Consider the following 24,815-nt stretch of genomic DNA (forward strand, 5'->3'; position numbering starts at 1 on the left):
CCTAGCTTCACTCACTAGGACTTTTACACCAAGTGTCCGATCAACACTGGCCCATTTAGATTTTCTTCTTCTTCTAATCTTCCCATTGGACTCGCCCTTGTCTAACCTCTAGTTAGGACTTCCCTGTCAAGTATCGGGTCAACCTTAACCTACTTGACTCTTCTGGTAAATCCTTGATCGTTAGTCTCCTATATGGACAATTGCACCTGCAATATTCATATATTGTAAAATATCTAAACTCAAATATCAAAACTCAAGCTTGAGCCAACTCATGCTTGGTTAACCTGATCAACCTTGACCCGGGAGAAATTACACAAATAATCTCTCCCTTTTTAATGTTTGACAATATGTTTAAGTTAGGTCAATCCCATAACCTCAACTTTTCTTCATGCTTAAACATGAATGAGTGTTTCCTTCATTCTTCTCCTTTCTAAGAGGGTAATCTATCCTTTTGGATAATGAAAGCCTAACTTAAATCCTACATTCCCCCTCTTTAGCCCACATCAAAAACTATTCTCTTAAAGAGTTATCCACATGTTATTTACAACCTCACTTGTTATTCACAATATCACAATGAAGGTATCATACCCTTCTTTATGTCCAATACTCACCCTTGAGCATTAACCCATCAAACAATACTCATCCTAGAGCATTCACACTCTATAATAAAGATATCAATTTTTCATTATTTTCCAGTACTCAACCTTGAGCATTCATCACAATGAAAGTTTCCAATCTTCCATTGTTTTATTATTTTGGAATAAAATCAAAATCATGTCTTTAAGGAATAGCCCCCCCTCCCCCTCAAAATATACTCTAAACTTCTGTCATTGCACTAATAATAACTTGGAATTTTTAAACTTTTAGGAAATCTAAAATTTGAAATTTTGAGGTTAAAAAAATTGAACTTTGAAACAAAATCTCATCCTAAACTTCAAATTAGTTCCTTTAACCATTACATTCTTATTTTAATCAAGAAAAACCCTTAAATATTCATAAATGAATCTCTTAGGGTTAGGAATGGTTAACACGGCTAAACATAGCTTAATGGACTGAAATCAGACAACACAACCAAAATAAGCTTTTCCAATCAATTAAAGTTGGCACTCAATCAATTGAAGTCTTTCAATTGATCAACTGATCGATTCAGCAAGGCTCTGTTTGTGAAAAAGCACTTGAATCGATCAATCGATCGATCCAGACAGGGGTCAATCGATCAACCGATCGATTCTGCGAGCTTCTGCTCGCGGGAAGCCTAGTTCAATCGATCGACTGATAGATTCCAAGCTGATCGATTGGGTTTTTGATTTTTCTGAAATCAGCTTTTCGTCGAATTTCAAAAATACCTAAATAATTCTACGATTTTTCAAAAATCATAAAATTTTGTATAAACATTATTTAAGTCATATACTATCATGAAAAAAATAGTTTTATATGAAAATACATCTCATTTTTAAAGATTGACACAAAACTTAAAACTATTAAAAACTTCAATATTTCTTCCTAGTTTATGTTTAACTATACAATGATAGTTATTATCAAAAGATAACCTTTGTCAAGGTTTTCCAAAAATATTTTGAAATGATTTTTAAAATTAATTTCCAACCATGTTCCTTGGGCTAAATGCACATGGCTTATACACTAGCTTTTCCAATGATTAGATAACACATAATCTGTGTTTTGATCAGATTAAAACTCAAAAAGATGCAGGGTGAATAGCCCCTACATAAATTAAGCAAATGAACCTTTCTCGACTTATAACTTAATTAAAATAACACTTGCATAAGAATAATAAAAGAGACTAAAAGGAAAGAGGCACAACATATTTACTTGGTTACAGCCAGGGAGGTTATTAATCAGTCAACTGGTATCGAGCCGTTGGCATGTAACGATCGAATTCCACAGAGGACCAGTCGACTGGTGATTTTACTAGCCGATTGGTGGCGGAAAACACATCTAGGTGTTTCCTCCCGAGCTCTATTTAAGAGAGCTCAGAGTGCTTAGCTAAGGTTAATGAAAATAGAGATGGTTAACCCCTATTAGAGTTTTCCAAGCTCTCATATGATCAAGTGTACTTGTGCGAGGTTGTGGCGATGTTTCTCCGCCCATAAGGAGCTACTTGAGCTAGCCAAAGTTTTTCGAGGAGTCACCCACCGATGGATCGAGATCGTCCACCTTACGAACAACCGTGGAGTAGGAGCCCTAATCTCCGAACCACGTTACATAAACGTGTCATTGGATTTATATTTCTTGTCTTTTTATTGTTTAGGGTTTAGCTTCCTTGTTAGTATTTTGTTTTGTATTTCCGCTGTGTACTAACGAATGTAGGAAGCAATGTTTTAGGTGATAGACTATTCACCCCCTCTAACTGGGCATCAAGGTCCCAATAATCTGATCAACCTTGACCTACTTGACTCTTTTGATAAACCTTTGACCGTCAATCTCCCATATGGATAATTTCACCTGTAATATCCATATATTGTCAAATATCGAAACTTAAACATCAAGACTCAAGATTCAGCTAACTCAAGCTTAGTTAACCTTGACCCAGGGGAAATTGCACTAACAGTAACTCAACCGAGCGACTTGAGAGTTTGGGGTTTAGGCATGTGTGCAAGCACGCTTATAAAGCAATCAGACGAGTCAACCCGTGACGGGGCAGGAAGGTCAGTGGTGGGCCAACCATTTGGCAGGGCGGGACATCACAAGTCAGTCCGTCATCTTAGTGGGTTGGGAAATCCCTAACCAACACAATCTAAGGCGGGTTAGGTAGGTCAAACCGTGTGCCTATCAAAAATTTAAAAAAAATTCATATTTTTAATATTTTACTTTGAAAAGATTTCATCAATCAAATATACCTAGAAACAAATATTTTAAATATAAATGGACACAAACGAGTATTAAAAAATATTATCTTTATTTTAAAATTATAATAAAGAAAGATAATAAATTGACATAAAATGTACAGGTCATGAACCTAGGCGAGTCAGGCCACACTGGACTTAGGTTAATAAAATTTTAACATAATTTATTTAAATTATTTATTATGATGGACTAATATGATAGATCAATCTAAATAGACCGTTCTATTATTACTACTCTTATTTTCTTTACTTTGCTTATGTTTTGTTTTTCCACGTGTACTTGATTTATATTTCAATATTCAGTCGTATATAGCATAATGGATCTAAGTGTTACTTTTAAACATTTCGTTTATAATATAAAAAATATATATTTAAAAATAAATAAAAAGATAAAACACTATTTTAATCTTTTAAAAATTAAAATGTCATAATAACTAAAATAACAGTGACAATGCCAGTTAATTGTGACTTTAGCATTATTTATTTATCTATTTATTTTTGCCAATTCCATTTTTACTTTGTTTTGAATAGGAGAAAATATCTTTAATTCTCTCTATTTTCTACCGAGTAGTATTTTACCTTTATATTTTTAAAATAATATTTAATCTCCTTTAACTAAAGTTAAATATAAAAAAATTATAAAAGTTAATTATATCATTATCTTTTTGATAATCGTATGGGAAAAAAATTATACTGAATTTATTAATAATTTATGTTCATTTTTATTTCTTTTATCTATATGAACTAAGTCTAGATAATTTAAGATTTTAATTGATATTTTCAATATTGACTGTTGATTTATTAATTAAAATTAATAAATTATATCTAACTTTCAATAATATATAAAAATTAATATTTAATTATATAAATAAATTAAATTTAAGTAGTTTAGAATGTATATTTTCGTCGGACAACCTATATAATAATTATTTTCTTTACTTTTCCATAAATTTTAAATTTTAAATCCACCTATGTCTACGATTCTATAAGGTTCCACGAAAATAGGTGAAGGTATAATTTTCTTTTTTTTTTACACAAAGATAAATTTTCTTCATCTTCTTCAAGTTATTTTACTTTCTCATGCATGCACGCGAGCATCACATCCCAGTTCATAACTGGCTTGACCATCAAAGAGGGTAACACCGACAATGTCAACTCTCATCTGACAAGCTTTATTTTGTTGGACACTAAGAGCGGACACACTGACAAATCGATATCAACCATAGATCCAAGTAGGGGTTAGCATTCGGTTAATTCGGTCCATAAATTAATCGAATTAACCGAAAATCGATTTAGTGTTGATTAACCGAATCAAATCAAAGCTTTACTAAAACTAAATTAATCGAATTAGTTATTTCAGTTAATACCGAATTAACTAAATTTGTTTAAAATAACAATAAACAGAATTTATATAAAATTAATATCAAATTAACTGAATTAACCGAATGCTCACCCCTAGATCCAAGCGAGTGAAGAAGAGTACCATGCTTCTATATATTTTTTGTATTTTTATGTATATTTTTCTTCCGTTGTACATTATTATCTAACTAATTAATAATTAAAGAGTCTATTTAAAAACATATATAATTATTTTTTACATTAATTTAATATATATTTTTTCCTCTTAATATTATGAAAATGATAAAAATATAAGTACATAATTCTCTTTTATATTTTTTATTTTTTTTAAGTGTTATTTTTTTCAACATAGGAGGTAAAATATAATTTAATAGAAAATATAGGAGTTAAAGATATTTACTTTTGATATGCATGGGCTATCGGCTATCGCCTTATGAGAGATGAGATCGTGAGAATAGGACGACTTGTGTTCCCAAACGCCTGCCACGGCTCCTTTTTCGCGCCCTCGACGGTCCTCCAGCTGCTTTCTTTGAGCCGTCAGATGATTCAGAATCGGTTTTCGGAAAGGATTTTTCGGTGTTCTAGGGTTTTTGCTCCTCAGCTTGATCGTTAACTAGACGCATGGACATGGAAGCTAGCTGCCCTAAAGAGTATTTTTGGTAATGTATTTGTTGGATTCGAGTTTTTGGAAGATTTGCAGTTTAATCTTTAGTGGTATTTTGTAAGTCTCTGAATTCTGATGGCAAATGGGGTGGTCTTTTTCTGTCACGAATCAGTTTGTGACAGGCCCTGGAGGTTGTCTTGTGGTTATGCATTCCTAGTTGAAGTGAGAAATGGTCCCCTTGAGAGGGGGGAAAAATTGTTAATCGGGTGCATGACCATTGACCGTCTAGAAAGTAGAAACCGACACGTAATTGCTTAAGATAATTCTAGTTGCTTTCATCATCACTTTCTAAATACGCTTCCTTCTAGTCCTGGAATCTGGAAGCAACTTTTTTCTATTAGTTTTCAAGCTATAACATGCTGAGAGATTGCCCATCAATAAGAATGTTTTTCCGACTGTATCAAGCATCTGTTTGACCTCAATTTTCCCACATCACGGGATTTTGTGTTTTATGTTCATTTAAAACTGGGGTATGTGGTAGTTCAACCCAGAGGCCTTCTCTGTTTCACTGAAGCAAATGAGAGAATTTGCATACTTTGGTACATTATAATCCGTCTATTATCTTCTTGAGCAAAGGAACCTCTGGAATGGGCCTAGTGTGCCAACTAAGCATTAATCTGATTCCTCTTCCATATGAGTAGTAAATCTTTTCCACATTGTGATGTCACTCTAGTTGAAGACTGAATACCAATTTCTCAAAATAGATGTCATTATTGTTCCACCTTGTTGGTTTATTGAATTATGGTATAATTTCATATGAATGTGAGTAATCTAGGACATGGAGAAAATTTAACCTTGGGAGATATTCTTTGGGTGTTTTGTTTTATTTATAATCATGATTTTTCTCTTGTAAATGTGTAATCAACACCATAGATGGGAACAATGATTTGACTTCTTTCTATCAGTAAGGTTACCTTCTTTTCAGCACTTCTTCTATACAATGGCGTGTCTTAATAAGCTAGATGTTGTGCAGGGATATAAGATTAGATAAGTTTAGTGATTTGATGGTTGACAAATTTAGTACAATCATACTTTGTTTGGGTTATGAGGTGAAGATTATAGGGGAACAATGGAGGCAAATGACAATTTTCATACTGCGGTGGAGCATTATGAGCTTGCATTTGAATTTAACAATGTCAAGAAGTGGTGATTCACAAATATTTTGATTTGGTTATATGAATCTAATATCATCATTGAACGATGTATGCTTTGAATGTCTCAGTGAGATATATCAAGTTTCTCACATTACGATGTGATAAATACCATACCTCTGCATGTACCCTTCAAAAAGAATTGTTCATAAAATTTATCTTATATATATATATATATATATATATATATTCACTCTTCTGATTTTTGCACTTCACAAGTAGTTGTTTAAGTGTTATTCTTTTTCATTCATTGTTTTATTCTTCGTTTTTTCTACACAATTACTCCCACAATAACCTTTCTTCATTGTATTATAACTCTCTGATTAAAACAACTTGCTTCTCTAAACTATAAATTTAAAATTCTATCTTATTTCCTTTTTGAAACTTCCAATTCACTATCACACTTAGTATATATAACCTGGAACAATTTGTTGGTTCTGTATTTTCCTTCAGAATATCTCCAACTGTTTTACATCTGTATTTTTTTCTGCCTGTATACAAATTAGGTAGATGTTCTTAGATCTAATTTTTCAAGGCTTAACTGTTTTAAGATTTTAGTTATCAGTAAAGTTCAACTTATTTGGATATTCTCAGCTTGTTATCGTATTCTTTTTTCCATATATGTAATTCTTTATAACTTGGTTAAAGTCAATGAAAAAGTTCATAATACTCTCAAAGGAATTGGTCCATATGTCAAACCGATTTGAGTGTCAATACAGAATGAGGTGATCACTGGATAATATTAATATTCATTAGATATTGAACATATGAATAGAACATTAGTATAATTTATTAATGAAACAATTTAGGATCCTTAATGTCAAATTAAATGTGAGAGGCAGTTGTAATTTATATTGACTGTGAACTGAGATGGATGCCATTGGTATAAACAAGCAAAAGTTGCAGTGACAGTAGAATGCTTTAATCTAATTAGTGATTGGTCAGTTGTCTATAGATGATCAACATGAACCAGAAGACAGAAAATTGTACATGAAGACAAGCCAATATAAGATATAGCCAGTACTAGCTACTTGCCTAGCATATTAAACATAGATAGTCTTATGAGCTATAGAACTTGTGCGGATCATCAATCTGCATGGGATACTATTTGCATGTGGTAGATCTGTACTAGAAACAAGATGCCGCTAAATTCAGTATTCTGATTGATCAGGACAGGAAGAGACTCTGCAGCAACTCCACCTGGGCACTGTTGAAATCCATGGTCTCCACGAGCGCTGAGAGCTGATTGCTGAGGTCGTCGACCTCTTGATGAAGGCTCTTGATATAGTTGCACGTCTCGAGTAGGAGACTTGCTGCGGAAGCCTGCATCAATGTGTAAGTAAGCCTCATGCATTCTATTTTTGCAGTTGATAATTAATTAGTACATGTTATTATTACATTACTTGCATGATCACGATGTGTTTACAATTAACTTACTCTGATTGAGCCACGACATCGGCGACGGTTGTCGGGGAGAAGAGATTGGAGCTTGGAGATGAGCTCATTGATATCTTCCTCTGAGATCCTGGACCTTCTGCTGGACATCTTGGCAAATGTGGAATCCAAAGTGATGAACTAAGCACCAGTGGGAGAACTTTATAGGGGAGTAGAAGTCAATTTAAAACAAACTAATTAAGTGCAAATGATGATTAATTCTAAAACTTTATGATATCCTAATCTTTTTTTTTTTAATAAAAAGGCAGATTATAGTCATATATTATCTGATGTGGAAAGTGAAAATCCACATGGCGGAGATGGATGGTGCCACATCAGTAGGATCACGTGATGTAGCATGGCAGTACGATGAGCCGTGGGCCATCAACCAATTGAAGGCGAGCATGTGATGTGTGTTTGGAGCCTAAGTACTACCATATTTAGATTTATCTTAGTCCACAGATATATCCTTCATGAGGTGAAAATTGGGATCAACTTAAAAGGGGACCTTGTTCTTGTGGTCCTACAAATAATTAACGAAACTGTCAGCTGGGGAGTTAATTATGAGTCTGTTAGTATTAATAATTTGTCAAGTTGGCTTACCTTGCCATATGTAGACATTAATTCAGGCGATAAATTCTCTGTAGGCACTCACATGGGGTTTCAGTGATCATCACATTCACAGCTTCCATGTGAGGAAGAGAGACATGCTCTGCGGGAGTACTACATGTATGGACTACATGCCTACCACCCCACATGAATATATGTGCTTTAACTCCTCAACTGCATTTCGAATTGCATATGCACATTCTTTTTCTTTTTAATATAAGTCAAAAGAAACAGAAGAAGAAATAATTATAGAAGGTTTAATTTAGTTAAATCTATTGAGCTATCACTCTATATTACAATATTGTGAACAACTACAATAACTAGATTATATAAAGTTGTCTATAGAGGGGGATTGGATTGGTTCTTATTTTTGTGAGATGCTTGCTTAATGTAGATATTACTTGGAATATGAATCGATTTAGACTAATTTTGAATACTAATTAAGAAAAAAAAGATTCTAAGACTAATCTTGACAATGTGAAGGAGCTGAGTGATTAGAGAGGCAGAATCATTTAGGAAAATGGAAGAATAGTTTGCCAATGGATGCCAAATGTGATGGAGGGAAGTGAGTTAATGGTATAAGTTAAAGCATACCAAAATGCGTCTTCAGTTTGTTTGATGAATGCAAATCCTGGGGAGTGTCTAGGATTTGCTACAAAGGGCTCTTTCCTGGCCACATGATTCAATTGGATCTAAATTACATCAAAACCAAATTAGATGTTGCTGCAAAGAAAGGACCCTCGTAGCAATCTTATGGAGGTTCTCTCCATGGGATTTCATTTCCTAGTTACAATGCATGGTTGTGGCGATGCTTATGGGCACCCAAATGTAGCCGTCTTCCATCCATGCATGTAAATAGTGAATAAACTACACGTTAAGTTAATAAATCAGAAGGAAAACTAGGCATGCGTCTATTTTGATAGTGTACTATAATATTCACATTAGATATGTTGATCACAACTTGATTTACAAATTGACGTGTTGTAGGAAATAAAACAACTGCACATCAAAAAGGTTTAGTATAAAATTTGACCAAAAAATATAGCACAAGGCAACGTTATATATGCATTAATCCTTGACATGTCCAAAACTGTAGCTAGATAAGATATAATATTTAACAAACTGAGTGTAAAATATCTATATGTTTGAGAGATTAAAATGACAGCCTTGCAGATTAGATTACATTCATCTAATTGAAATACAGCAAAAACTAGGAGAAAAGTATATAATTTATTCGTCCGAAGTAGTGCTTGTGCTTTGTATATCTGCATATCTTATCTATACATAATGTAGTGTGTTTTAGCATTTAAGATTTGATTGGTCAATACATTTCCATGTCCTGTTATACAGCTTTGAAAAATGTTCAAATTTTACACGTTTCTGCCTTGTTAACGAGCTAGCAATGGTCTGATTAATTCCCACGGATCATTTGGAGACTTTTTAAATTTCATATAGAAGAACATGTCAGTAGGCATACAATGTCTGTAGGCAAATTAATATGAGGCTTATAACGATGTCTCTTCAAAGTTCTATCATTCATATATCCGCTGCCAGTATCAACAATTATTATTATTATGTCTGGATGCATGCATTGAACATTATTTTTTGCTAAAAAAATAAAACCTGTTCAAAATGGCGGTTGGCCTTATTTATTCCCAACCTAACATGCGACCAACTGGAGTCCATCGGAGAGACAACGTAATTATAACCTGAAGGTTCATCATCACCTCATCATGGTGCAGTATGTAGGCAGTGCATGTTACATGTTCGCACTCCAACCAATGCTCAGAAATCATTTATTCTCTTCCTCACACAATTATAAATGTAAAGGCAACTACCTTTTACAGTTAGAAATCAAAATAATAAAAGTTTTTTTCCTTTATATATATAGGTTGTGCATGTAAGATTTTAGATGGAGTTACGAATGGGGTGGTATTAAATGCATGGATGCCTACTTTAACTGTGGCAGTTGGAGATGCATTGCATTGCATCCTTGTGTCATATATGAAACAGTGAGAGATGCATGCTAGTTTTAATTAACTCTTTCGACTGGTGTAATTTGCCTACCTAGACAAGTATATTTCAATAGAACCCCTCAGTAAATTTCAAATTTAAATCAATGCATTGGATGGGTCTATTGAGAAAGAGAGTCTGAAAGATATCCAAACTACTTGGTGTCTTATATCCAATGTTAGAACATCTTCACTTTGCATCAATGTTTTGCCCTTCAATTTATTCATTGTTAATTTATATGGGTAGACAACACTACGAATTTTGTCATTATTGGATTGTCGTTATGACAAATGTAAAGACTGCTACTGGTGTGAACAGTGAGTGATCTAGGAGAAGAAAGTTGATCTAATCATGGAGCAGCACACATCTAGGTCCTTCAGGATATATGGGTGTTGTGAGAATGGAAGACAATTGGGTCATCTATTAGTTAGGTGATGCATCGTTGGGTGGCTTTGAATGGGCATTTACTCCCAGGACCTATACAGGGGGCAACCACAATTGTTTGGGGAATTGTAGAAGAATTTAAACGAGGGCAGAGAAGTAACTCCCAACTCGGGCATCCTCCATCCTCACTTTGTTCCACTGGAAGCCACTGTTTTTTGTTCACTTTTGTGGACTACCAACCAAAATCATCTCGACTCAAGCTTTTACTATCAGCCCATATCCCTTTTCTGTGGCCCAAGATAGATCAACACTGAACCTCAAGCAATTATATCTAGTTGAATGCTACTTCATCTCATTCTCCATACCTAGGCAGAACTAATTTAATAACCGTAGCTCAACTAAACTTCTCCTAACTTGGGCTCCTTTGACTTAGTTTCTCAACTGCTGCCTGAGCAACTCCTAGACGTTTGTGTAAATTCATCATAACAGTTGTGAATTAATAGTCATGGAACGTGGTACAAATTCACTACTCGGGCATCAGCTGAAAGTATGAGTATCAAATTTCCATATGTTGCCTTCACAATGTATATACATACATATTATTTTTGCAACAAATTTACCTCTTTTTGATAAAATATATGAAAATACTGTTTTTTGGGTTTTTTATTGCGTCTATTAAATATCCGCTGCATATTTTCTAGGAAATTTCAACCCTTTAGAGAATACATGGGGAGCACTTCAGGACAATCCCAAGGCACGCTATGATTAGAGGATCCCTTAATGCATCTCCAGATTTCAGTCACCACTGCAGTGGAAGTTGCTGATCCGAGCCAGTGGATCTGCTGAATCAACACAACTTTCGCTAGTGCAGCTGCTGTTAGATCTGTTGATTTAAGGTATCACGTATAGATCTAAGACGACCAGGACAGCCGTAAGTGCAATAGACCGCTGTTATTTCTCTACTAGAGCTATGTTAATATCCGTTGTCCTTAATTGATATGGGTTATGACGAGCGGATTCAGAAAATGATAGGAATATTAAAGTCGAGGTGAGATAGTGATCAAGATTAGGATAGGGTGGTGTTTGGTACCTGGTTTTGTTGATCACCCTGAAAGCATGCCCGAGTGTCTCCCGAGCAGGATGCTCAGATAGGGTTGACCGGTTATAAATTCGATCGAACATAAGGTTGTCTGTGTGCGTTCGACCGGGCAAAGCTCGAGCAAGCTTAAAGACACTCAGTCTTATAAAGCAAGCATACAATTGGTTGAGCGAAGGCTGAACGAACGTAAGGTTGCCTGTGTGCGCTCGATCGGGAAAAACCCGAGTGAGCTTAAAGGTACTCTCAATATGCGACCAACTTAATGATCGATCGGAATATATTTAACAGAAGATATTTTCAATATATAACTGGCTTAATGATCAGTCGGGATATATTCAACAGAAGGTATTATCAATATACGACCGGTTTAATGATCGGTCGAGATATATTCAACTGAGGGTATTTTCAATATACGGTCGGCTTAATAACTAGTCGAGATATATTTAGCAGACAAATAGTCGACAACCTTATGATAGCCTGACGAACTTGTCAGGAAATATTCTCTCGAAACTTCTTAATTAATTAATCAGTTGCAGCAATACACTTCGAGTATTTCATCAAGGGCCCAAGATTATAAACGATAAAGGAAGTACATCTAGGGTAGAAAAAAGATTTCTCGGAGGATTATGGTACAACGTCTAGGTTGTACTTTTCTCATCTTCTAGCAAATTTTAACAAATCGGGGACCATCTTATGATCGCGGAGGTTATGTAAGATGATATAACAAGGAGAATCCTCTCCGCTGGCAAGGTACGCAGCGCAAACATCTGCATCTGAAACCCTACTTTCTTGCATTTTTTCATTACTGTTTTTCTTCCACCTTCGAGCGAGAAAATTGACTTGAGCGTCAGAAGGTCTAGCCAGGGATTCTCACTCTGGATTTAGATCATTGACATTTTGTTGGCTCGTCTGACTGTGCGCAGGAGGGTGTAAATGAGGCAAGCTGCTCGTGAGCTATTTGAAACTCGATTCGATAAAAGTTCGTGTGAGCTTGTTTAATGAGGCTCGTTAAGATAAACAAACCAAGCTCAAGCTTCACAATATTCGGCTTGTTAGCTCGTGAACATGTTCGTGAAGCTCATAAATCAACTTTTAAATAAAAAAATAATAGTTTTGATATTGAATTTATAGATTTTACATTCTACTTATGAAAAATATAGACAAAAATATTAAATTTATTTATTAGAATAAAATTATAAATTTTAATAAGAATATTATAATTTTTTTAAAATATATAATTTAATTTTTAATGAATATTTAAATTTATAATTTATATTTATTAAGCTCGTTTAGGCTTGATAAAAGTTTGAATAAGTTCATGAGCCATGAATATATTCGTTAAATAAAGTTCAAGCTTGATTTGATTATAAACGAGTCAAACTCAAACATCCAAGAGTTCGGCTTGATTCGATTACACCCCTATGCAAGATCGTTGAAGAGTTTCCTTTATATCTTGAGAAGCTTATTATTCGTCGAGTAACTACCTATCAAAGCCAATGTATTATCTTATCGCCTTCAAACATGATCATTAACCATGCTACCAAGGTTTCTTAAAGCAGATGTAATCGATCATAAAAGTTAAGATGTTGAATTCAATCTAACTCTTCATTGCATCAATGAACATCGTTGCAAGTTGTAACTGCTTGATTGCCATAGGATTATTGTGGTGAGGACAGGAAACGGTGAATTGCTGCAAACCCCCCTCCCCTTGTGTCTTTAAAATGCAAATGTAACTGAAAGTTAAGCTTTTGTTTTTGGAAGTATTAATGGTTACGTGGGGAATGCTTTCATGTATACTTTACATTTGCCATCAAATCGATCAACATGCTATGATCAGCACGGCAATGACAATCTAAAGGAATGGCTCCATGCTATTGACCTTTTCGATAATATACTGTCTTCTTATATTTGAGATTGAAAATGCACATGCCAGCCGATTATACTGTTAAGGGTGAGTTTGATTGGGGTTCTCGATCCAAGTTATATTGTTTAATCTCACTTGGTAAATCGTTTGGGTGCGTTTAATTTATGGTTATTATGCTTAACCTTGATTACGGGAAATGTAGCATAATTTAATATTATTTGATTCAATTTAAATAATACAATAATTTTTTTTAAAAAAAAATAGTATATAACCTAGTATATTTTATCATATTATCTTCCGTTTAATAAAAATATTATTATTATTATTAATGATATAAATAAATAAAATTAAGTAATTTTTTTATTATTATTTTAAAAAAATTTAGATAATTTTATGAAGTTTTAGATTAAATCTATTTAATTTAGTTGATTGATTTAATTTTTTAAGATTTTAATTAAAATAACAAAGTTTAAAAAAATCCTTTGTCATCTTTCTTTCCTCACTTTTACTATAGCTCCCATTGCTCGTCATCCGTCACTTGTAGCCTGTCTGTTGCTGCCACCTCCAGTCATCGTGTTGATCCTGCACGCATGAAGCTTCCTCAACGACCTACGTGCATGAAGGAGCAATGTGCTTGTTGGCACCGCCTGCTATCACCTCCAGCACTGCCTCACTATCGATTCGGCATCGCCTTGCTTGACAATTGTACTCGGCTCCGATTATGCTCCGATTGTTCAGAGGTTAATTTTAGATTTTTTTTTTTATTTAACTTCTGGAATCGAGAAAAACCTCGCCAATAAGGATGGAGCTAGGCCCATTATACCATGTGGGGCAAAAATTGTTATCGTCCAACACTTGAACAATGAAAAACCAACCATGGCATTTGTACTTACAAGGAAACATGCAAATGGGGAGTGGGGATGTGGGTTGCAGGGAGAGATATGAGAGAGAAAAAATTGATTTATAAAAATAATTTAAATTTTCAGTATTGTTCATATTTTTATTTTTTTTAATAGGATAAGATTCTAATATTTTTATAATTTATACATTTTTTTAGAGATATTTACACAAAATTAGGGTGGGACAGCTGCCCAACAAATCAAAACGTGACTCCGCCCAACAACCCGATATTTTATGATTCCAGTTCAGATGTCTAAATTGATGATATTTATTGACGTTTGAGAATTAAGAAAAACTTCATAATGAAAAACCTCGAATCAAATAGGATTATCGTTATCGTTGATAACCACTAGCGGATAACCAAGAAAACCCAGAACCAAACAAACCCAAAAGGAAACGGGTGATTGCATGCATTCCCGCCACATCATCAAAATGGGAATAAAATCATGAGAATGCATGCGACTATTGTCGTTCGTTCGTCAAGCGCGAGCAGCGGATGATTGTCGCAGCGAGGGCGAGCAACGGCTGATCTTTCCTTTGTCGCAGCGAGGGCGAGCAGCTGTGGTTGTTTGTTCGTTCGTCGAGCATGCGTAGAGGCCAGTCGCTGCAGAGAGGGGGCGCAACGACCGATCATTCAACGAGGGCGAGCAGCGGCCGATCGTTCAGCGAGGGCGAGTAGCGGCCGATCATTCCTTCATCACAGCGAGGGCAAGCAGTCACGGTCGTTCGTTCGTCGAGCATGAGTAGAGGCTGATCGCCGCAGAGAGGACGAGCAGCAACTGATTGTTCCTTCGTCGCAGCGAGGGCGAGTAGCGTTCGATCGTCGCGGCCAAGGCGAGCAGCAGTCGATTATCGCATCAATGGCAAGCGCAAGTAGGAAACGTCGCCGTCATTCCTTCGTGCGGAAGGCTCACCGGAGGACCAGAGGTGGCAGCGACTCACCGGTCTCGTGAACAAGATGACCGGCCAGTGGGGACGAAGGTGGCAAGCACATGATTGCCGATCCTGAGCGAGCCCGAATCCTCTACCGCTTTTTACAGTCCATGGGATAGTCCCTAGATATGTATTGATGAGGATGAATAATTCTCACCTATTTTATAAATGAAGACCATACATTCCATAAATAGATACTTAGGGATCATTCCCGTACCGTAAAAAACAGTCCAGAGAATTTATCCTCATCGCGAGAGAGGTGGTAATGGTGGCGTGAGGCGATTGATTCTGCTTGGCTTCTGTCTTTTTTTTATTTGTTAACTTTAGTTTTTATTAAAACTTTAGTCAATTAATCATTCCATACGGTTGAGATAAATTAAATAGAACTAATAATAAAAAGTTTTAAAATATATTTTCATAATCCAAAGTATTTATAGAATTATAACAGTATTTATTTTTTATGTAAACTTAAATGTAAATTATTATCTTATGCCCATAAATTAAATTTGGTAAAGGTGTCATAAATTAGTGTCCTATAAATTGGATGTGTCATGCCAATGTAATGGTGCAATTCAAGGATGACTCATCCTCATAAAAAAATAATTTAATTTTTTATATTAAATATTAAACTAATAATAATAAATATCATATTTGATAGTCAAAAATTGAGAAAGGTATATTTTCTAATATTATAAGTCCAAGATATTTATAAAAGTTTTTTTACTCACAGTGTTATTAATCTTAAAATGTGATACTAAATAGAATCATTAGATGTTTTTTTATATAAAAAATAATTAGAGAAAAATTAGTTTTAGTGTGAAAAGAAAGTAAATATTAATATAATTTCATTTTGATCCCTTGGGTGCATGGATGATTGGCTGAACAAATCCAAAATATTTTTAGAATTTTAAACTCGTTCTACTTTATTTTAGAATTTTCAAGGACTACTTTGACAATTTTAAAGCTAGAAAGGGTTTGTAAAACTATTAATAAGTTTACGGGGGCGAAGTGAATTATTATTACTATTTCTCCGCGGCAGCTGCAGCTGACAAGCAGAGATTTCGTACAAATGGATAGGGAGGGAAGGAATAGCGGGCGAGTTTGAACTGTTGCTCTCTGAAGCCCCAACTTTTGTCGCTCTCAGCTCGAGTATCTTCCTCAGGTGCCTCCTCTAGTGGCTTCAATCAGATTATTCTTGATGTTTTCCTCGTTTTTGCTATGATTTAGATATTGTTTTGAACAAGATCGATGACGTTTGATCCAGCTAGGGTTTTGGAAACGGCCGTTTGAGACTAGTCTTTTCTTTCCCCTTCTGGTTTACCCTAGGTCTGCCTCGCGTTTCGTGTATGTGATGAATTGTGGAGGAGATAGGGTTCCATAATTAGGTTTCTCTAGAAATTGTTGTTTTTGTTTGCATTTTAATTTGCTCTTCATATCCTAAACTCAACTGTTTTTGTTCTGCCGATGCATAACATTGCTCCTCTGCATTAAAGTTTCAATCTTTCCATGTTATTTAGATCGAGTTACGGTTCTAGCGTCTAAACCTGTTGGGACGGCAGAAGACAAACCATCATCTGAAGTGGGGGGAATTATGACGGAAAGTGGGTCTGCTCTGTCACCTGAAGGTAATACTTTGGTATCTGTTGATTCTGAAGAGTTGGACACTAAACCTAAATGTGGCACGGTGGATAAGGCCACAATAGATAATGGATCTGGTCCTCCGGATCTGAGGAATGCTGTGTTCGAATCTGGAGATAAGGGAAATGACTGTGCAGTTAATATAGAGGAGAATGGTGAACAGAAGGACATTGAAGAAACGGACACTGCAAAAGAAAATGATATCAGACACTCAAAGGAAGACAACACAATTGACGATGCAAAACCTGCGCAAAATGAAAATACTGTAGAAGAACCAAAAGAAGACGACACAATTAAGGATTCTGGACCTGTGCAAAAAGAAAGTACCTTAGAAGAATCAAAAGAAGATGACACGACTGAGGATGCAAGACCTGTGCAAAAAGAAAGACCTATAGAAGAATCCAAAGAAAATGATATAACTGAGGATGCACGACCTCTGCAAATGGAAAGTTCTGCAGAAGAATCAAAAGAAGATGACACAATTGAGGATGCAAGACCAGTGCAAAATGAAGATACTGTAGAAGAATTGGAAGGAGATGATACGGTTGAGGATTCTGGATCTGTGCAAAAAGAAAGTACTTCACAAGAATCAAAAGAAGATGACACAGCTAAGGATGCGAGACCTGTGCAGAAAGACAGTTCTGTAGAAGAATCAAAAGAAGACGACATAACTGAGGATGCACGGCCTATGCAAAAAGAAAGTATTATAGAAGAATCAAAAGAAGACGACACAATTAAGGACGCAAGACCTCTGCGAAAAGAAATTACTACAGAAGAATCGAAAGATGACAATAGAATTGAGGGTGTGGATACAATGGCCAAACAGAATGATATAAAAAATACAAAAGACAAAAATGAGATTGACGATACAATTGCTACTATTGAGGATACGGAAATGGTTGAGGAAGAAGGTGATAAAGCAGGTAAGGGTGTGACAACTACCACTGCAAAATCAAATGATGTAGAAGAATCAAAAGAAGGTATCAGAACTGAGGACCCAAGTACTGCCAAATCTGAGGATGGGAAAAAGACTGATGCGGAAGGTCATAAAATAAAGGCTGTTGAGGATGGAAAAATGATTGTTGTGGAAGGTGATAAAGCAATCACGGTTGAGGATGTGGAAATGGTAGATGCAGAGGATGAAAAAAATGAGGGAGTGGAAAAAGAAGAGGAGGGCGTGAAGCAAGAACCAAAAAATCATATGGAGGGTGAAGAAAATGGTAATACTGAACAGAAGGATAACAGGGATAATGAAGCTGTAGGGTATAAAAGGAAAAGATCGCAGGTTCAAATTAAAAAGAGAGAAGGAGGTGTAAGTGTGACAAAAGCCAAGGAGTTACTAAATAGTCCTATCTCTTCATCCATTGAACGTCCTGTGCGTGAAAGAAAAGCTGTAGAGAGATTGGTAGAAGTAATTGAAAATGAGGCATCAAGGGAGTTCCAAGTTGAAAAGGTGTTTTATTATGCATTTACTTTTCTCTTAATCTTGCCTTTTGAGGTTTCTATTTTAATCAATGGATATTTGAGATATCTCTTGTTACAGGGACGTGGCACTCCATTGAAGGATATACCAAGTGGTATGTTATTTATGATATATTCCAATTTAGAAGTTTCATATTGACATTAAAATGGAAACCTTTTGTTTTCTTGAATTTTGTTATGTTCTCCTTTTTGCATCAAGAAATTGTTTCATATTCAGAGGAATTTCTTATATATGACTGAGCTTTTCAGTATGTGCTCAAGTATCTTGTTGCCAATTCATTTTTTTTTGTTTCATTAACTTTGTAAGACTTCATTGTTTTGCTAATTGTCAAATTTGTTTTATTTTAAATTTTTTAGATAAATACAATTCCCTTTAGAAATGGTTGTTTGTGCTTCAATTGGTTGTCATGCAGCATTGTTTTCCCGATTATGTATGATTTTGTGTGTTTCCTTTTTGCACCAAGAAATTGTCTCATATTTGGAGGAACTTCTTGTATATGACTGTCCTTACCAGTTGGTCTATATGCTTAAATGTCTTGTTACCAATTCATTTATTGTGGTTCTTTATCTTCGTAACCAACATTCCTTATGCATTGATTGTTTTGCTCCTTGTCAAATTTGTTTTGCTTTACATTTGTTAGATAAACACAATTTCCTTTAGAGATGGTTGTTCATGCTTCACTTAGTTGTCATGCAACATTGTTTTCCCTATTATATATGATATACATTTTTATTGTTGCTCTTCACTGGTCAATTAGAAGTATGTTCATTATTCAACTTGTTGGTGTATTAGATTTATCTGGCAAAATAGACAAAACAAATTGGAAGGATGCATGTAGAAATTATTCTCAATTGTATTTGTAGGATACCATTACCACTTGATTAAATACTTATTCACCAATTTAAATTTATTTATTTTATATACATTAACTATTCCCTTAAACAAGATGAAAACTTTTAGCTATCATCTAAAATCCAAAAGTAAATATTGTTGTCAAGATTCTAATAATTTAACATCTAAAATCCAAAATTGTATTATAGTTTAGGCCACATCTTTATATCTACAGTTTACTTTTCTTTTCCTTCATATCTCAAGTATGTTCTAACTATATGATATTTCATGCACGTGTGGTTCTTCACTCCAGTGGCTCACAAGCTAGCAAGGAAGAAACCTGATGATATTAAATTGATTCATCATACTCTTTTTGGAAGGAGAGGAAAGGTGCGGAGTATGCTTTCTTTATTCTCTATAATATCTTGTCATTCTTTCTAATTTCTTCTATGGTTTGTTCAGGCGTGGTGCACTTTTAGGGCTTAAGTAGTAGCCTAAGTTATTTGCAACATAAGTATCATTTTCTGATTGCCTTATAATTTGTTTGTAGTGATTATGTTTGTTTCAAAGATTTGATGCTGCCTCAATGTTCTACAATCCGAGTGCAAAAGTATTGCTGTGAATAGCTAGCTAATTTATATTGCATGCCTATGCTTCTTGGTTTATTCGAAATTATTTTGAACTTTGTTCTTTGCATAAAGTTGTGATTTTTCACTTTGTATATTTTTAGTTTTCCTAAAAAAATTTTATTAACCTTTTGACAATACTATTTGCATTAAATGAGTGTTTCTGTGAGACACATTGTTTTACTTTCAAAATTTTCACATTATGTTTCATTTAATTGAAATTTATTATTAGATAAATTTTTTGAAGTTCATCAAATGGATTCCTTGCATAGAAAAACAAATGAACCAAAAGGGGTGGCAGCCTAATATAGGTCATCCCACCCTTATTCTTGAAGACCTTGCCAGGTTAATAGTCATTGCTAGGGCTAAACCAACCTCTTACTATATCCACAGAGAATCTAAACCAGAGTCTAGAGAAGTAGAAAATCAACACAGAAGGATACTTATCTTTGCTTTCTTATTTTTTAGCTTCTCTTATAGATGCTTGCATAGGGTACTTAGGATACTAATAACCTGTAAAATTACACAGTAGTCAATCTGAACAAACATTCTCAGATACTCTTTTTAGATACTGAGCAATGCAATAAGATTACCTTCAATTATGGAGGTTCTCGAGATGGTAACTTGGCAGGCCTTTTACCTCCATTAGTTGAAAGATTCCCACAATGACTAGGGTGTACATTCTGTGTTACTTTCTTTTTTATGTACATGAGTGTCACTATCTGTTGAGGTTTTTAATGCCCATGTTTACATCCCTAAACAAATTTAAGAATGGTATCTTTGAGTCTATACGAGAATGTTGTGGGAATTTTTGTTGCTCTTGCTTTGTATTGTTCATGTGCTTTAAATCAAAGCTTTCCACTTAATGTTTTCAATCTAGTGAGTGTCTTGAAAGAAGGCGTAACTCTAGTAAGTGCTGCAAATTTGAATAATTGGAAATATGCTACGGTTGTCTGTACCTATAGACTTGATGCCATCAGTCTCCATTACCAATGCCTTTCTGAAAGATATTGTTTTATTTTAGTGCAGGCAGTGAATTTCAAACATCATATTCTCCAGTTTTCAGGTTTTGTATGGCATGAAAGTGATGTAAGAGCTCATTTCTTCAAGAATAACTTGTTTTGCACTTACCCTAGTGCTAGTTCTTTATTCATTTTTCCTCACAAGCTAAATTTCATCTTCTCCAGGAAAAGCAGAGAGATAAAATGAAGGAGAAACTTGACAAGTATGTAAAAGATACACTGTTGGATCTATGCGATCTGTTTGATTTACCGGCTTCCAAAGCCAATTCTAGAAAGGTAGGTTGATCCTCCACTTCTAAGGTTCTAATCTAAAGTGAAATTGCCTTCTCATCTATGCTTGCTTCTGATTGTCTCATATTTCGGATGACATATTGCAGGAAGAACTTGTAGAAAAGTTGTTGGACTTCTTGGTTGCCCCTCACCCTAACAATGAAGTACTATTTCTGAATCAGACAACTCTCTTATGCTTTATTTGATTATTTCTTAGTATCTTAATGTTGATGGATGGGATTCATTCATATGCTCATTGTATACTTTTTTTTTTTTTTTTGTAGCAATCAACAAAATCCAGAAAACGCAAGAGACTAGCCAAGGGAAGTTCTTCAAAGAGAATTGAAGGTGCACATTCAAAGAGGTCTAGAAAGGTCTGTATCAGAAAAAAATGGATCTAACATTCAGCAGTATCATTCTGTGTCCTTCCCTTTGCACTTAAACTTCATATTTTTTTATTATTATTCAGTTCATATTTCATCATGTAGGTTTGTTATGGTGATTGATAAAGTTAGATTATGTCCTCTTTGACGATTAATTTTCTTTCACATGCAGAAAGAGAACACAGATGATGCCTCTCTGAGTGAAGGAGATAAAAGCTCATCAGAAATGGACGATGGAGATGAAGTCAATGAAAGTGATCCTCTCAAAGGCAAATCAGTTGAGCTTTCTGAGAGTGAAGATGACGATGAAACTAATGACATGTCCAAAGAAAATGAACATGAAAAAGAGGATCTAGAAAAGGGGAACAAAGAGAAGAAGAGAGTTTCTAAACAGAAGGATTCTATTGGTATGGAAACTGTGAGGACCAACTCTAAGGCAGAGTTAGTTGCTGCAACTGCCAAGGATTCTACTAAACAATCATCTTCCTTACACACCAAAACAAAGGATGTTGCTGATGATGTACGTACAAAGGTCTTCTCCAGGAAGAAAAAAATGACTGATTCACCTAAGAAAAAGTCAACCATTAGATCAGCAAAGAAAGAAAAGGATACTGGTAATCTATTAGCCATAAATTGTCATTATAATTTGTCTGGCTACAGGAGATCTAGGACATTTTTTTTTCACCCTTGTCTTTACTATCCTTCTCTGTTAAATAGAGTTATGTCATTTAAGCTGGAATTTATATATAATGATATTGCAACACTATTCTGGAAATTTTGCTTAAATCATTGATAGTACTTCTGTTGCAAATCCATTTTGTTACAAATTGCCTTTTTTTTAGAGGAGCTTCAAGTTTCAATGAATTTTGCTTTTGGATTTTAGCACAATTAGTTTTTTTTTTTTGGCATTTGTTCTGAAATGCATTTCACTTTTGATCAAGGTAAAAGGGTTAGTAAAGATAATAAAGCAAAATCCAAAGCCCAACAACCAAGCAAGGAGGAATTACGAAAGAAAATATGTGAAATTCTGAAGGAAGTCGACTTTAACACGGTGAGCTACGTATACTAAGATTGTTTGTTTATGTAGATTACTTAGATTGTTCCAGAAATGCACTTCAATTGTTTCTTTGGAGCAGTACGAAGGTAACAATGCAATAATATTTAAATACACTCAAATAGACAGTGAGGAAGATCACAGATTCTACTATGACAGCTTTGGTAGTGATTTAATTTTTCTTCGACAGGTCGTGTAAGTTGATTCATAAATCAGCTTGCAACAAGAATTTGGGTTAAAAAACAACATTTTTGGATATCAAAAACCCTAACTGTTCAACTTGAGGTGTGTCAAAGGTGAATATAAGATAAATTTGTAAATTTTATAATGCAAGTTGATTTGTGAATTAATTTCATGGTGGAAAATGACACTACAGCTGCTGGAGTTGATCTACAGATGGGCTAGATTTAGGGCCAAAAGATATATGTAGACATTTGAAAACTTGAAATGTGCAACTTGGGGTGTCTGTCTCAAAACTAAACATGTAATAAATTTATTATTTGACTGTGCAAGGTGATTTGCAAATTGGTTTATCTCAAAATTTAGAAGAAAAAAAAAGTTGAACATCTGATAAATATATAATTTTTATGGTTCAATCAAATTTCCAAATCAGGTTGCATTGTGATAAAAGAATGTGCTGTATGGTAATTTGCAAATCAATTCACAGCAAAACTTAGAGCCAAAAAATTCATTTTCAACATCTACAAGTTTGAAAATGCCTCAGTACCAAATATGAGATAAATTTATAGTTATAAGTCACTTTGTGGCTTCTTTTAGAGGTAAATTTGGTTATTATGGAGAAAAATGAACCCTGGGCACCTTTTGAATAAAAAAAAAATTACTGGACCACATTTTGGTAAATACCAATCTTATGTATCTGCGCTCTCTTCCATCTCCAGATAACTTTCTAATTCTTTGGAATTTGGATCTTATTAATCACTTTGAGCGTCCTATTTGTTTGTTTCAGGCAACTTTCACAGATATTCTGAAGCTGCTTGGTATGTACTTTAGAACCCTTATCTTTTCCTTCTCTTTCATCAATTTCTACAATGTTATAATTTTGTCAATTCTCCATCAGCTACGCACTATAGAGCGGATCTGAACCCCCGGAAAGCATCGATAAAGCTCATAATCCAAGAGGAGCTGACCAAATTGGCTGAAGCTGAGGACGAAGAAGATGAAGAATGAGACAGATGCTGAGAATGTGCAGGCCATTAATGAATCAGAATAGTTAACACTCATATGGAACTCGCACTTAACTCATGTAATGCTGTGGCATGTACTTTAGGTGACACCTATGATGTTCACATTCTAATTCACCTGTAGCAGCAATGTTTGTGCTTGCTTATTTGTAGGTGTAGGAGATGTAGTTCTGATAGTTATTAGGTTTTGTTTGTAAACTAGAGATGGAGAATTTCTTCAGTTTGTGTGCATCTTTAGAATTTATGGATCCAGTTTGTTTAATTTCAGGCCCATCATCAAAACTCAGATAGTCTGTTTCCTACGAGGGATAGAAATGTGAGGAACCAGAAGGTACAAAATGGCTCTTTTGTGCTATTTTTTGAAGGGAAAAGAATGGTATAAATCTATCTTTAAAAAAACATTGGGGAGAGAGAATAAAAGGATGTGTTTTCTAAATTTATTATATTTTATTTGGAAGCATGGTAAACAAAAAAATAAAAGTAAAATTTAATCTTAAATACTTATGTTCAATTGAGTATGGCATTTTTTGGCCTGGTTTGAATACGAACTGTTACATTTGTCGTTGTATGTACGTATCTTCTCGTCGTCTTCAATTTTTGTTTTCTTTTATTTTTCTCACCTTTTTGGTTAAGAAAATACAATCCTCGCAGAGAATAACTCCACGAAGATGTTATTGTCATCAGTTGACACTGATTTGAAGCATGAAAAAGGAAGTGAAATGCCTCCGATGAATGTAGTGACTAGTACATAAGGTGATGTCATCATGAAATCTGGAATTCGAATCTCGATAAAATCGAAGTAAATACCTCTCTTATGTGTTAGTCACTATTCCAAAGGCTAATAGCCGTCCATGATTTACCTCCTCTGTATTGATTCTGGGACAGATTGAAAGACGTTGAGGACGAATGTATTCGTCTTTTGCCACCATTAAAAAGGAAGTGAAATAAAATGATCGACTTATCTCTTTGCATGTAAAATGGGTCTGAAGGGATCAAATCTTCTTCTCTTCCTCAGCAGGTAAACAGAGCCTT

General features: G+C 34.7%; 2 protein-coding genes and 1 long non-coding RNA gene across 4 annotated transcripts; 2 read left to right on the forward strand and 1 right to left on the reverse strand.

The window, feature by feature from the left end:
* The first annotated feature begins 4,633 nt into the window (after positions 1-4,633).
* On the forward strand, positions 4,634-11,471 carry LOC122002043. Of its 2 annotated transcripts, none has more exons than XR_006117561.1 (3): positions 4,634-4,882; positions 7,210-7,373; positions 11,180-11,471. It is a non-coding gene; the product is annotated as an uncharacterized LOC122002043 (long non-coding RNA). The 2 variants fall into 2 exon arrangements; XR_006117562.1 differs by lacking the exon at positions 11,180-11,471 and adding an exon at positions 8,120-8,290 and having other exon boundaries at positions 7,210-8,043.
* On the reverse strand, positions 6,925-7,601 carry LOC122002042 (transcription factor ILI5-like). Its single transcript, XM_042557071.1, has 2 exons — positions 7,476-7,601; positions 6,925-7,361 (listed from the first exon to the last, which is right to left on the reverse strand). The coding sequence occupies exons 1-2, from the start codon at positions 7,581-7,583 to the stop codon at positions 7,206-7,208; spliced, it is 264 nt and encodes an 87-aa protein (XP_042413005.1). The 5' UTR covers positions 7,584-7,601; the 3' UTR covers positions 6,925-7,205.
* A 4,819-nt stretch (positions 11,472-16,290) lies between the features above and the next one.
* LOC122002044 (trichohyalin-like) lies at positions 16,291-24,045 on the forward strand. Its single transcript, XM_042557072.1, has 12 exons — positions 16,291-16,436; positions 16,792-18,365; positions 18,456-18,489; positions 19,540-19,616; positions 20,882-20,941; positions 21,040-21,150; positions 21,252-21,308; positions 21,429-21,518; positions 21,700-22,141; positions 22,469-22,578; positions 23,549-23,579; positions 23,660-24,045. Exons 2-12 carry the CDS (start codon positions 16,866-16,868, stop codon positions 23,767-23,769), a joined length of 2,622 nt encoding a protein of 873 aa, XP_042413006.1. The 5' UTR covers positions 16,291-16,436; positions 16,792-16,865; the 3' UTR covers positions 23,770-24,045.
* The last annotated feature ends 770 nt before the right edge of the window (positions 24,046-24,815 follow it).

This window comes from Zingiber officinale, chromosome 7A (genome assembly GCF_018446385.1).
Source record: "Zingiber officinale cultivar Zhangliang chromosome 7A, Zo_v1.1, whole genome shotgun sequence".
In the NCBI taxonomy this organism is placed as follows: domain Eukaryota; kingdom Viridiplantae; phylum Streptophyta; class Magnoliopsida; order Zingiberales; family Zingiberaceae; genus Zingiber; species Zingiber officinale.